Source organism: Macaca fascicularis, chromosome 14 (assembly GCF_037993035.2).
Source record: "Macaca fascicularis isolate 582-1 chromosome 14, T2T-MFA8v1.1".
Lineage (NCBI taxonomy): Eukaryota > Metazoa > Chordata > Mammalia > Primates > Cercopithecidae > Macaca > Macaca fascicularis.
The window spans coordinates 84,780,234-84,795,600 of NC_088388.1; the positions used below are offsets into that span (position 1 = coordinate 84,780,234).

The 15,367-nt window shown below is 40.9% G+C and overlaps 1 protein-coding gene across 49 annotated transcripts in view; it reads right to left on the reverse strand.

The window, feature by feature from the left end:
* SYTL2 (synaptotagmin like 2) overlaps positions 1–15,367 on the reverse strand; it is a 121,104-nt gene that overhangs the window by 41,190 nt on the left and 64,547 nt on the right. For 24 of the 49 annotated variants that reach the window (XR_012423585.1, XR_012423584.1, XR_012423583.1 and 21 more), the window contains 4 exons: positions 12,565–12,716; positions 9,928–10,063; positions 1,909–1,990; positions 856–970 (listed from right to left, as the gene is read on the reverse strand). Coding sequence is in view for 32 of the 49 variants with exons in the window: in XM_065529626.2 (XP_065385698.1) it covers positions 856–970; positions 1,909–1,990; positions 9,928–10,063; positions 12,565–12,716 (485 nt within the window). In the remaining 17 variants the exon portion in view is untranslated. Of the gene's footprint in view, positions 1–855; positions 971–1,908; positions 1,991–9,927; positions 10,064–12,564; positions 12,717–12,807; positions 12,945–15,367 lie in introns of those variants that run through there. The other 25 variants (XM_074014990.1, XM_045370146.3, XM_045370144.3 and 22 more) reach the window with 4 other exon arrangements.

Here is a 15,367-nt window from a genome sequence, read left to right on the forward strand (position 1 = left end):
CTACTCAGGAGGCTGAGGCACAAGAAGCCCTTGAACCCGGGAGGCAGAGGTTGCAGTGAGCAGAGATTGCACCACTGCACTCCAGCCAGGGCAACAGAGTGGGACTCCATTGCCAAAAAAAAAAAAAAAAGTTACAAATAAACATCTAACATGTTCCAGTGATTTTTTTTTCTACAAAATATTTTATGTAATACAAAACGTGCCCAATGGAAAGTATATTAATATTCAAACATGCTAGTTGAAAACCCCAGCTCCACTGTTCGTTAATTCTCTACCCCTAACCACTCTTTAATGCTTGTGGAATCTTCTTCAAGTTGCTTTTGAGGAGATTTGAAATGTTTAGCATTTCCTCTTAATGGTATGCAAAAATGATAATATTCCATAGCAGGCTGACTTACATCAATTAAGCCACAAACATGATCAAACGCTGGTGGGCTGCTGGGCTGAGAATTACAGATTAGAGGATCATAACATTGTCAACAGGCTTTTTCTTCTTGAGGCAAGCCCTTTTAAAAGAACTTTGTGGGCACACAGTAGGCATCCAATAAATACTGTTAAGTGGAAGACTGAATGTCTTGGGTCAAAAAATCTCCCAATTTACTGATGAGGGAATCCAAGACACGATGGAGGTCACATAACAAGTCGCAGTTCTGAGACTGGAATGCGTGAGCTATCAGTTTCTAAAATTTCTGCTTCCTCTCCCTCAGGAAGGAAACCAACAAGCATAGTAAAATAAGAAAACCATCAGGACTTTTCACTTTCTCTTGGAAGTTATTTGAGTGAAAGGAACTCTGAGAATTTCCCTTTGTCCACAGATAACAAAGATAAAAATATCAAGTTCATAAAAATATTTACCCTCTTTTGAAGTCTGAAAGAAACCAGTTCTTCCATTTTTTGACTGTTCATTTTTAGTTTGTTGTGACGAGTGACCTTCTGGCAACTTGGAGCTATTAAATGGATTCTTCCTCTGCTGGGGACAAATATTACTTATTAAACTTATTTTAAATGTCATGACAGCAACTCAGTGTTGGCAAATGCCTATTATCTTCAATTTTGATAGTTTTATCCCATAAACTCCATTATTTGGCATGTTTGAAAAACAGTTGTCCTGATTAATCTGCTTAGCACAAAATTACCACATATGCCATATAAAAATTATATAAAATATATGCAAACCCAGAGTCCTACAAAGTGAGCTCAGAATCAGGCACTTAAATCAAAATCCCACATTTTACAGGTGAAAAAACTTGGCCCTGGATATAGCAAAGACCAGATCAAGGTCAAAGGAAACTTGGGTCTGTAATCAGGTCAGAGTCCCACCAGTGCTTCTTCTACCATGCCAGACTCTCAGTCTGCTAGATCACAGCTGTACAAAATACAACTGTAATTGACCTTTCCTAAAGATTTCGAAGACATTTTAGGTATCTTGAAGTGCTTCACAGTCATTATTATTATCATCAATTCTAATGATAAAAATGGTATCAATAGAGGTTTTAAAAATTAATATAGGACTCAATAGCAATGTTTACTGTCTACAGTTTAATAAATTAGCAATTCTCTCCCAGAAGCAGCTCTCTAACAGAGATTTAAGAAGCTATGCATAGGAATATAGGAATAAGCACTGACATGGAACTAACAAGCCTTATTCCAAATGCTAAAAAGCAGCAGCAGCACCAAATAGCTTCAGACTTTTTACCCTTTAGGGCAAGAAATCTGGGTCTTCAGCAATGCAGTGACCAATCCACTTTTTCCACCACGAGAGTGACTTCTTAAACTAAATAGTAAAAATTACCTGTGTTTGGTACCAAAAAACTGTTCTACAAAATTCTCTTTGTGGTGCTTTGACACAATGAGGAAAAATGGCATTCCTAACAAATATGAGATTTTCAAAATGTGGGCTCAATCTACCTTCTCTGGAGACACATTTGGTTTCTTTGTGTTTTCCTGGGACATATCAATCACAGTGGAAGCTGGATTTACCACACTGGAACTGTAAAAGAAACAATAATTCAAAGAATAAAACCTCACCTTTTGAGGAATCATAAATTATGCCTCTGAAGAGGAAAGCTATCAGCAGGCTAGGAGAAGAAGCTGGTGCGGAGGAAGAAGAAGGATTCTCTAGAGAATGATTCCCTATCCCAGGGACAGGACAGCGCCAGAGTGAGGGTAAGGCAAGAGTGAGTGGAGACAAGTGAGGTGGGCAGGCTCCCTCCAGAACCACCACGCCCTTGGCTATTGAGAAGGGCAAAAGAGGGTCATGGAGGCCCTGGCTGTGGAGAGGAACTTCCTGCTCCAGTGGCCTTGCCTCAGGCACAGGAGGTGAAGTCGCTATTGGCTGAAGCCTTCGTGTCCTGTTACCACCACCAGTTCTCTCAGTGGCATCACAGAGTCAGGAGCTGGGAAAATACCTTAGTTTGTGGAAGTTGGGGGAAGATTCCTGCTTTTCCCCACGAAGCAAGGAACCAAAGTCCTGGAGAGGAGAGGAGCAATTTGCCCCCAAGGCCACAGAACCTCAACCAAGATTATTGTCACTAAAACCATGGGCTAGATGTTCCTGCAGCCTCATTTCTTTTCTTTATCTCTGTACTTCAATTGCTATTTTTACACAATTACTCCCAAGGAACGGTTGAGCTCTTGAGGAAGTCATTCTTCCTTTCATTACTCTCCTCATTGTTCCAGAAAGGGATTATAGCAGATGAGCAGAAGGATATAAAATACAACCTGATTACATAGAGGCAAGAAAGGGGGAAATAGAGGATGGGAGGGAAAGGGGAGGGAACAGAATAGGAATGTATAATGGACCCAGAATTAAGGCTAATAGACACATTACAGGAGTCCTTCATTCCTGTAACAGGTGTGCACAAACTTGAATCAAGCTATCTAGCAACAGAAGTGAAAAAAGAAACCTAGTCACTGATATAATTCGGTCTCTGTACAATAAAAACAACCAATAGCTCAGAATCAGAAAGCAATTTCTCTTGAGTGTCATTTTTAGAAGCCAGTGGGTGATATGAGGAACAACGTCCCTATCGCCGATGCTATGCTCAGTTTCTCAGAGTGTTCTGCATAATCTTCCTTAGTAAATAAAGCAGTCACATAATCAGAAGACCTGAGCCAAGTGCTGATGGTTGGGGGTCTCTACGGCACACCCATCTTTTCCCACCATCTTTCTCCATTCCCCTTCCCACTCACCAAGCCCAAAGGATAAGCAGAGTGTCTATATCCTTCTCCCTCTGCTCCCTGGAATTCCAGTTCCTGTGCCTCCAGGCCACCAGCCTCAACAGCCCATATTGCATATCATGTAGTCCCTACCTCCTAGAGATGAGGTCTCTCCCTTACTGAGCTGTATCTAGCTATGCATTTCATGTCTACTATGTAACCTCTTCTGTGTATACATATCTTACCTCACATAGTAAAGTGGGAGATCCCTCAAGAGTATCTCAAACATCTTTCTATCCCCTGCAGTGCCTTGCACAGTGCCTGGTACATAACTGGTGAATGGCTAAATAAATGAGGGCCAACTGAGCCAGTGCCAGGAGAAGCAGCCACAGATAGTAGGCAGGAGGCTGGCTTTTTTTTTTTTTAATCCACATTATTTGCCAAACTATAATGAGGCAGATTATTTAGGTATTAAACAAAATGCCTGTTTCTGCTATTCAGAAAGAAAAAGAGAGGAAGAAACGAAACAGTCAGAACACATGGTCAGACACTAAAATACTAGAAACACACAGGATATATTGGGTTACCTTGTGGTTGGGATAGGGACAAATTGGGATGAGGGTGGGATACTCAGTTAAAGTTTACAGTCTGCTTAATAGGAAAAAATTAAAACAAGAGTCTTATTGCCTCAAATTTTGTCTGAAAATGCAGCTACTTCCTAGTAGCTTTGTTTCTCTCAAGGGATACTATGTTTTGCTTGTCTGTCTTTTATTGGGCAATCAGTACCGCAACCATCTTATTCTCAATTGATCTTTGCATCATCTCTCTGAGTTATCTATCATTCTCTCCATCTCACTTATGAAAAAACTGAGGTTCACAGAGGTTAAGTAACCTGCTTGATGTCACAAAATTGGGAAAAGAGCTGGGGATTTGAACTCAGGTGTGTCTGACTCCAAAGACAATCATGGTAATGGTTAGGCTATACTGCCTCTGGTTTCTTGCATTAAAGCAGTGGTTTGTGGCAACAGGACTGGAGACAAGTCTGGGTGATTCTTCCCTCCTGGGGACTCCCACATCTGTTTCTTCTTTTCTACCTCTACTGACACCTCCTTTATTTGTGTCAACCCTATTGGCCTGACATCTAGCTTCCTGACTCCCAAGTTCCACTCTCCTAAACCATTCTACATTCTACCACTATGCTGGGATGGTCCAAAATGCAACTTTGATGGTGTCTTTCTTCTGTTCCTTACCTTTGCAGGATCCTCAAGACCTGTGGAATGAAGTCTGAACTCCTCGGCAAGGTACTGGAGACCATCCACCATCTGCCCCAATATACTTTTCTATTCTTCCTTTCTGTTGACCCTTCATGCCAAACAAAATGGTCAATCTACTTACTGCCTCAGAAACTCACCTGACTCAGCTATTTCCACTTAACCTATTCCCCAGTCCCTCCCTGTGTTTTCTTTTTGCTTTCTTTGTCTACCCAAATCATCCCTATACTCTTCATATGCAGTCCAAATCTTACCTTTTGTATCAACCAGGCTAGGAGTACGTCTCTCTTGCCTCAATTATTGCGGCACATTTTATTGGTACTTTGAATTAGGAATTTCCTTTCTTCCTGGCACTATTTGCTATCATGTGGTCAGATTTTCATAAATAGTTGTATTATTTTTCTTAAGAGAATACAGAATAGAGCCAGATACTGTGTCTTCTGTTTCTTAGAATTCCTCTCAGAGGGTAGTAGACTGTGTCCTGAATATAAAAGATACTCAATACATTCCACATGATAAGATTTTTAAACTATGAAGCAAGCCAAATTCCACACCCTGTGTTCTGTAACTTTCTTCCCTCAGGCACTCTTCAAAAAAGGATCTGCAACATTAAAAGCAGCACTAAGACAGAATTAGTTTACTTTGTTAAGGGTGCCCCTCCTAAAAGCATCTTCATTCTAATACAAGTCTTTGAAATCTTAACTAAAAAGAATAAATAACATCAGGTACTGTGGAAGGGCCACTGGGGGAAGAAGTTTTACAGCTGTCTTAAAATTATACCACACAGGCAGCTGCCTGCTATATCCAGCCACAAAGTGCTTCTATGCACGTGCAGTCATTTAAAAAAATTTTTTTAACCTTCACCAGTCATTCTCTCTAAAACAGTTAAAAATAATAGCAGATATGCCTTTTTCTGAGGTTTTCTTTTTTAGCTCAAATGTTGTTTATAGAACCAGAAACAAATTTTACAAGTGTTGTTGACTTGTTTTTCGTTGTTTTGATCTCTCCCTTTGTACTGTGAGTTCCTTGAGGGCTCAAGCTGTGTCTCATCCCCAGCACCCAGAACTGTGCTGGATGTGTTGGCACTTAATGAAGCATGAACAAATGAGCAAACAAATGAAGAGACGGCTCAGGGATGGAATGAGGGAAGCAAATTAGAAAATATCTTATGTGAAGCCCTTCAAGTCAGTATTTCTTTAAGTAAAATATTACTTGTGAGTATACATAGTTCTCCAGTGTTCCCACAGTTCAGGCTACAGAGTTACTGAACGCAGATATAAAAGTATGAGGCATTTTTATGTCACAGTGAAACTATTCCTACTACAACTGATAGAGTAAATCTGAGATCTTATAGGATTAAGAAGAATTATTTTAAGAGCTCAATATAAATGACTTTGTAGGCCAGGCCTCCAAGAAATGAAATCTTCACATTACTAGATTTGCTATCAATCCCAGGAAAAAACATCAGATGCATTATCTCAGATTGGCTCATCTCTACCCTGCCTTTGGGAGCAAGCTAGATACCTTACATTCGTCTTAATACTAGGGGTAAACGCAATAGAGCTAATCCTTCTGGGAGAGGGAAATTAATATCTACTAAAGACTTTCAGGAAAAAGAGCATTGTGTGGGAAAACTAAGAGCTAAAGATGTGTCTGTAATTGATCGGTTCTTTTCAACAGAGGGTAAGAAGGAGACTGGTGTCAGAAGCATCCCTGAGGCACAGGCAATGAAGCACAAAGACTTACCAAATAGTGTTTTAATTCTACCAAAAACAAAGTTAGGTGTAAATGCACAGTTTTGCTTGCAAAGAAATTTATCATTTTCTTGCCATTTTACAGGTAAGTGCCCAGAAGAAAGCCTGTCAATGCCATGGACTGAAATACCACTGTGAAGGGTTTATCTTGTTCTCCCTGAACTCATTTGGGAGACATTCTCTAGAGATGTTTGATTACTAGACATTACAAACCTGTGCAGCAGCCAAGCCCCCTTACAAGCCAAGGAGGGGGCGTGGCCACACAGAGTTTATAGGTTACCTCCTGCTGTCTAGTTCTCCATCTTGAATGCTCTTCTGTCACAGCTATGCAAATCTGAGAGGGCCCTCAAATTCTCCTCTATTTTTCTATAATCGCCAGGGCTCATGGGGACACTTCTGAAGTGAGAGCTTCTTAGTAAAACCAGAACAGGCCTACTTTGATAGTCAGGAAACATTATACCTCATTTATGGACAGGGTTCTGACCTTCATGGGATGAGTCTTCATTCTGTACTCCCCACCTAGGCTCAGCCATGTCCTGTGGATTACTGTGTACATATTCAACAGTTATTTTCTGTTGTTGGGGGAGCACAATGTGCTATCAGCATATGGTTCATGGACCAGTGCCCATCCATGAACTGTTTGTCGCTGGTTCATAATGAGATAAGTACAGAAATGGAGGCTATGTGCTGAAGAACTATTTATAGCAAACATGATCAATGGGCTCATCTTTGCATGCCACTGTTGTTTTCTGTATTTCATTTTTCTAGTATTCATTCTCATTATATTTTACAAAAGATATCAATCTGTGATGATTAGAAATAAAAACTTTAAAATGAAACAAAACTAGTCCTTTACTACAAAGGGTTTATGAAGTGCTGGTCCAACCAACAATGCCCACCTGAAAAGTCTGTAACCAGAACTAGAAATATGAGCATTCAGGGTTTTCCTTTTGCTACTCCAGAGCAAGCCTTATTTTCTTCTCCTCTGCTCATAAACCTCTCTGCTTCCTTGTGCTCCAGGTGCAAACAAAGGTGAGTTCAGAAAGAATGCAGGCAGCTGCCAATGCTTGACTACATGCTGGGTACCCACAGTGTTTTACTTCTTCATGTGTGAAGTAAAATTCTGTGACCCCACAGAATTGTGCCCACAACAGAAAGAAAGATGTTGCAACAGAGCATATTAGCAAAACTCCAGAAACTACAATAACCAGCCTATTACCTTACACTCCCCAACTTCTGACTCCTGGCTAAGAAAATATTGACAGGTACTGAGTCATTCTATTAAAGTTCACTTAGTCTAAAAGTACAGGCCCCAAAATACACTTAACACACCCAGTTCACAAAGGTTAAAGTATAGGTAAGAAACATTGCAGGAACTTGATACTGAGTAAGGTAGTAGTTTCTAATATTGAAAGAAGGAAGTAAAAAATAGCTCATTCTAACTTTCTGGATAATTACCACCCATGGCATGTGTTACAGGATTGGCCTTTAATGAGCAAAGCATCCGGAATACGTCTAACATCTTTATCCTTGCCTTCTCAACCATACATCATCCATGTAATAATAACAATTTTCATGCCACGGGAAAATGGCCAATTTTCTTTCTTCCTGAGAAATGCTGAGTGATTCCCATGCCCTGTGTCATTTAATCTCACTATATCCTGGTGAGGCAATTCTGTTCTGATTTATAGATGAGACCTGAAAGACTTGCCTGAAGTCACACAAGGAATGCAGAAAATAATGGAGATGCTAATCTTGAATGCTATGTTACTAGCCTCAAGTTGAGGAAGAGTGGGAAAATACCCACCAGCCTCATGGTTCATGAAGAAAAAGTTAGGCTATGAAGGCAATGGCACCTCTGTCCCTCAGGCCCATTAAGATAGAATAAGTTCCTAGAAAAAGATGGAAAGTCTGACCCAGATAAAATAGGGCAATGAGCTATTTGTCTCTGATGCTCCCAAATCATCTCCTTTCCCCTTCTGTGGCACCTGCTCCCTCCTCCCTCAGTCAGTCAGTGCTCTAGTGCTCCCCAGTCCCCATCAAAGCCAACTCTTAAGAGCGCCTCTCAGCTTCTTGGTGGTAAATATAAATAGCTATGTTCTCTCTCTTTGGGTTTCTTTAACATGGTAATATGTTAGGTCTCATATTTCTTTATGAAGGAAGGCCTTCATTCCATTAGAGAGACTATAGGCAGGTGGCAAGTGGGGAGTCACCCAGGGGAACAGAATAGTGTGTCCTTCACACTCTTTCCTGGGCTTCCTGAAATATCTTGCATGTAGGCAAGAGCTCATGCTTCCATTTCTTGAGCACTTATTACATGCTAATGGCCTGCACTGGGAATTCTATATTCACTAGCTAATTAAATTCTCAGTAATTCTTCTAGAAAACTATTAATATTATTACTTCCATTTTAAAGCTGAGGAAATAAAAGTCCAAGGAGTTAAGTCAGTACTACTGCAAGGTCACATTATCAATTAGTGACTACTATTAAGGTGTTTTATCCCCAGCCAAGATGGCCTCTACAGATACAAAAGAAAATTACAAATAGTCCCAGAGGGGAAAGAGTGCAGCCTGCCATTCATGGGAAACAAAATGATCCCCTTTCCAAATGGGAAATAGATAAATAAAGGGTACCCTTAGAGTACCCATAGAGTCAGTATTCCATTATCCACGTGACATATCTTTACTAATATTTGACTTTAAAATTCCTATTGGTACTTATATCATATACCCTCCCTGACACCTATAAACTATGCTAGAAATATCCCCATTCTCGGGTGCTTCAGCCTTGGACCCTGATTCAGTGACATCCCACCAGTAAATTCATCAACTTCATCCCAGTTAGAGACTCTGAATTGAACTAACTTAATTGAGGAGCTACAGATAAAAGGCAACTGCCCCTTTCACTAAAGGGTAACAACTATGCCCTCAAGGAACAGACACCAATGAGAATATCCTTAAATACCTAAAAACAAATCATTATGGCTCAAAAGGTTTATAGCAAAGTAATCCCACAATTGGCTGCATCTCAGCAAGGATGTACAAATGTACATTTTGATTAGTCAGATAACAACATGCAGAGAAAACACCAAAAAACCCCAGGAATATAATATTGAAGATAATCTATATCCTTAAGAGGCATTTACTGAGTATCTATCATGCCAGGTATTCTACATACCTTATCACTAATTCTTACCATAGCTTTTCAGGTATACATTATTGTTCCTAGCCATAGTTAACAGTATAGACTCAGAAAGGTTAAATGTCTTGCCCATAGTCAAATGGCTAATAAACGGCAGATTCAGGAATTGAATTCACATCTGTCTGGTTCTTGTGCTTGAGCTTCTTCCATTGCACTAGGCTGTTACAATCTGATCATAATTTATCTTTTCCCTGAAATGACGTATTCCCCAAAGTCATTTTGAAGTACCTCTTCATTCTACTCTAAGTAGAAATCCATGGGAGAAATAAAAACAGCTCTTGCTGGTGCTGCAAGAAATCACCACTTAACATTTTTATTTTATTTAAGATGTAGATTTGTTGGAAATTCTGAAAGCTGAGAAAGAGTACTACTTGGGCTTCATCTGCATTGGGGCCCAGAATTCTCTCATACACTGCCCCTCCCCCTTGCCTATAACCCCAGTCTGGCATTTGTACTCATAGACTGCCATTCTGCCCATGTGACACCCAAGGCCATGAAAGCTACATGCAGCAGCATCTCTCCCCCAGAAGCTTTGCCTCACCTTGGGCTTGCTGGTGCTGCATCTTCTTCTGGCTCTTCTACAACGCCAGCCAGCTCTGGAGGAAGTAAAGCATCTTTGTTGACATTATTCACCCAGCTTTCCTTTGTCCCATTTGCTCTGTCTTTACTCTGCTCAGCTGAAACAGGAAACAATAAAGACAGGAAGGTTATCTCTCACCTCCATGACCTACAACTCTCTTATCAGCTCTTATCAGTGAAGGCTTGAACCTGAACCTCAGGCCTTCCCAGTGCCAACGCAATCACTGGATCTAAGCAGTTGATCAGAATTACATCTAAAAGAGAAGTCAATAAATTCCCACATTAGATTTCCCCAAGCAGAGTCTCCTGAGAGAATGAGCATACCTTTAAATGTGCGAGTAACTCCAGAGACCATTAAAGAAAAATTCTGACTGCCTCTAGGTTAATCTGAACTGAGTTGGGGTCAGGTCTAAATGTGCATGGCCAGGGGATGCTCAGGGCAGGAAGTCCTCAGTGGGATAGAAGCACCATCATTACCAAGCATTTACTGAATAGCTACAATGTGTTGAAATATCTTGTATGTGCTCTAAGATACAAAGGGGAACAAATGATTATGGTCTAGGAATGTCTTCCTCCACTGCCTTCTCCTCCTCCCCATAGTCTCTACAAATCCAAAATTACACACTCTTCAATCCCAGCTCAGATGTCAGAGCCCCCATAAAAATTCCGTGCTCCTGCTTCAGAAAATAAACTCTTTTTGCCTCTGAACATCCAGCACTCACTCTTTACCTGAACATCTCTGATAATTAGCATCAACTGAATGATAACTACCAGGCACAGTGCTGAGTTCTTTGCATGCATTATTCTATGAGGTGAAAGCTATTTTCCAAGTATACAGATTTGAAAATTGAGAATCAAAAAGTTCAAGAAACTTGCCTAAGGCCACAGAGCCAGTAAGTGCCCAGAATACTTTCATCAATAATAAGGGTGAAGCAGTGCTGGAGCTTCCAATTTCTAAATACCCACATTCCAGGACAGTATCCCCCCACAGGTCTGTTACACATAAGTCTAGTTTCTTCATCTGCAAAATGGGGTCCCCTGGTACTAACCAGTACCCCTCAAGATTTCTGAAGGTCTGGGTGATTTTGAAAAGCAAGGGGGCTGCAAACAATGCCCTGTACATACTAAGCAGTCAGTCTTTATCTGCAAGGAGTATGGCACTAATTCAGAAATACTTTGAAATCCTGGCTCTGCCATTTGCCATTTGCCAATTATGTGATCTCAGGCAAGTTACTTAACTTCTCTGAGCTCCATATGTCCCATGTATAGAATGGGGGAAATAATGCCTACCTTACAGGATTACTGCAACAATCAGAAATAATAGAAATTAAATGTCTATTGTATATTAGATGCTCAAAAGGTGATAGCTATTTTCCTTATTGAGTATAAGGTAGACCTTAACAAGGCTTTACATGGACTAAGCCAGAGTTAGAGAGAAGGCAACCAGTAAGTATTTAATGAACTCAACAGAATTTAAAACAAGCCCTCAAAATACTGCCTTCGCCAGGCATGGTGGCTTATGTCTTTAATTGCAGCACTTTGGGAGGGTGAGGCAGGAAGACTGCTTGAGGCCAGTAGTTGGAGACCAACCTGGCCACAATAGTGAGACTCTATTAAAAAAAAAAAAAAAAAAGACATAAAAATAGTGCCATGATATAAGGAATATGCACTATCATAGTAACCCCCCTGGCCACAGAAACCATGCTACAAGCCCATTTGGGGTGGGATGCTGGCTGCCTTTGCCACTTTTAAATGGGCATTGCCATGATAGTATAAATCCCATCAATTCAGTAGATGGGTGGAGAAGTGAAGATTTCCCCCCAAACCCTTAGGCTAAAGTGGGTTTTTGGTTGGTTGGCATTTTTATTTCCCCCTCTTTTGACTTTCACTTTTAAATGTTACTATTGCAGGCCACAGACATGGCAGGCAATGAGCAGGTGAAGAGCCAATGGAAAAGTGTTTTAAAACTCCTGTGTGAGCTCACAGGCTTTTGAATGTATCACTGTGGTTCACAGAGAAGGCTGAAGTAGGTAGCAAGGAGATGCTGCGTCAGCTACTACAGCCTCAAAACAAAGTCGATGTTTCTCTCAACTTTAAAATTGTTCCTATGCAGCTTAATTTATTTTTGTTTAATCATATAAATAAGAAGGGTTTTCCATTAAAAAAATGCCTTTACAGTCTTTTAAATAATATACTTGGTTAATTAAGAAAGTACTACCATATGTTAAGATCACTGAACAGAGAGGCTGATATCTTTTTGTCTAAGCCCTTCACTTTACTCGGAAGATTCTGAATCTTCAGAGTTAAAAGCCAAAGAAGAGGTGGTAGATCCCTTACAGGCCCCAGTTATCTATGCTACTGTAATTCAACAGGGCACCTAAAGGGCTTCCTATGTTCCTCTATACCACACTGAGTCACTTAGCTCTGCCCTCATCCATCCAAATCCAAGGCAAGGGAATTTTAAAGTAGAGGGCCACGCATTACGAAAAGCATACATCCAAATGATTTCCATCAGCAGATTTCTGACACCATTCCCTTCTCCCAGCTCTTTCTTCCCAAACGAATGCTGGTTGTAAATGCACTAGCCAAGTCAACTCACCTGCTACCTGGGGCCTCTTCTTTCTCATAGATGCTCTGATGATATCTGCGCCATGGATTTTGTCTCTGTGCCTTTTTGCCTTGGCTTCATAAAACCATTGGCCACTCATATTCTTCAGCTGCTGGTCATCCTTAATTTTTTCAGGCAAATGTCTACAAAAGGAAAAGAGCTTTAGTTTGCTGAGAACCCACAGTAAATAAATGAGTTCATTGTGACACTGCATAAAGACATGTGTAAACATACAGCTAAAATGAAGCTTTAATATTTCAGATGATCCCAAAAACTTCCCAGATGACTAATGCAGGTATGTTCGCCTTTGAAAAGTCAGAGAAGACAAGGCCAACATTTTTTCAAATAAAGGTTTAATCCATGACTCCCATATGATGCCTGAAATTTCTCAAGAGCAGATTCACTTTCTGCCTGCATTCTTCAGTGTCTGCTGTTCAAATGCAAATACCCCAGGGAGGGATAATACGGTAGGCTTCCCTAAGCCTTGGTTTCCTTATCCATAAAAAAGCATTACTAATAGTTACCTTTGGACTTTAAAATTGGGGTTTCTATGAGGTTTAACTAAGTGAATTCATGCAATAGCTCTCTGCATCTCCCTGGCACCTAATAAACACTGGATGGGGTAGTCATTAGCTCATCAGTCCTTTCCATTTTGCATGATATGAGTTTATCAGAGACTTTCCTGGAAGCCTGTGGAGGAGGAGTGGTGCCTCTTATGCTTATTGTTAGGGGAAGGAACCTTTAAAAAGCTGCTGGAATCAGGGAAGACCAAAATTGAGGAGGAGTGTGTACAGGCAAGTTCCATTTGTGCAGATACTGTATTTAAGAGTTTCACAATTATTCATGCTTACTGAAAAACTAAAACCTAAAGAACAAACAAGACAGTCTGCCCTCCTAAAACTTCCCTAAAAACTTTGTTCTAATTGACAAGTCTTAACCTCTCCATCTCTCTATCCATCTCAATAAAATAAAAACATCACAAAATCTCTCTTGTTTGTAGAGATATACTTAGAATGAAGTGGAATAAAAGCTGTAAGGGAACACTATACTCTTGGAAGATAAAGTGCTACATAAATCCAAGAGAGTTTTAAGATAGTCATTCAAACTAATATGCACTCTTCCTCAATTAGCAAATCAAAGTGTTTCAGGCAGAGAATGTGAATGGGCCAAGGTGGCAGCAGCGCTGCATGTAAGGGTTGCACACTGGCACACCTGGGAGTGGGAAAAAGAGGGGGAGCAGTTATCCCAGGTCTAGCAAGAATGTCTCCTCTCTCCCGAGCGTGCCTGGAGAGTGTCCTTCCACCCAGAGTAAACTCTTACAGGAACTTCCTCTCCTTGTCATGACAGCCCATCTACAAACCATGAGAGGGAGAGCATCATCACTTCATAGTTCTCAGTCAGCAATGAGATCATGGCTTTTATTAAATGTTCCTAATGGTTTGACACTGCCTAAGGTTTCCAGCAGAGCAAACAACTGCTGGACTGTTGGCGAACCTTTGCTTTCTCCTCCCAAAAGGACCAAGTTTGAGTTCAGTTCCAGAATGGAGAAGTTCTTCTACTTCTCCCTGGTCAGTGAGTTCCTGGGGGCAGGGTCTGTACTCAATACATCTTTGTTTAGTGTCTGGAAAATAGGGGGTATTTATTCAGTTCTTGAAGAGTGGAGGAATATCAGATGAGGCTCCTGACCACCTAAAAAGGCTTCAGGTTACCTTTTCAGATTCATTTTTCCAACACTCATGCCCATACCCCACTTGCCAGCATGCTCGGCTTCTTACTATTCTCCAATGCTCTTCTGTGACCTCTGTAGATGACAGAGGCAGGAAGTTGTGGCAGAAAGACTCTGGGTTTTCAAGGCTCCCCAGATTACATCCAAATCTCAGTTCCGACCCTTCCTAGATGGGATCTTGGGCAGTTTATCGAACTCCTCTAAGCTTCAGTCTCCTTGTTTTTAAGGATCAGGGAAAATAAGACCTATCTTCCAGGACTTCTGAGATGATTGAGATGTTTAACTGAAAGTACTTAGTACTGCCTAGATCTTGGTACAAGGCCAATTAATGTGAAGTTTCATGGGATGTCTTTCCCTCACTTCTCTGTCCAGCCCGTTGCTCCTCATCCTTCAGATCCAGCTCAAACACTGCCTCACTGGGAAGCCTTCCCTAACTCAGGAGGGCACAGTTATTACAGTTTCTCCTTTTCCATGCTCACACAGCACCTCCACTTCAGCCCTTACTATATCACATTCCAATGATCTGTTTGCACATCTGTTGTACTCACTAATCTGTGGACTTTGCAAATTCCTTGAAGGTGAGGACTATGTCTTAATCACCTTTGTAATGCCAGCACCTAGCACGGAGCCTGGAACAGAGCTGATACCCAATAACTGTTGAGTGAATAAATCAAAGAATAAATAAATGCTCAGCAGCCATCCTGTCTGAGTCAGGCAAGAGATCAAGAAGATCCTGTCACTGCTGAGATTAAGTGAACCTTAGATCTAGTCAAAATGATGGTGTCTCCTCCTGATGCAGCAGGACATGCTCATCTCTCATCAGAACAGGAAAAAACATCATGAAATGTGGTGTCGGTCAGCATTCTTGTTGAAGGAGGCCACAAACCCTTATAGCAGAACAACACCCAATTTCTTTTCATAAGATTGTTTCTTTTTGTTTTTCAACTAAAATGTACTTTGTGGGGATTCTTGTGCAACTCTTGATCTGTTCCTGCCTAAATGACTGTCTATAAACCCGTGATCAATGCACAACGAGCACAGGTTGTGGGTCAACTCCCTGAAACACAT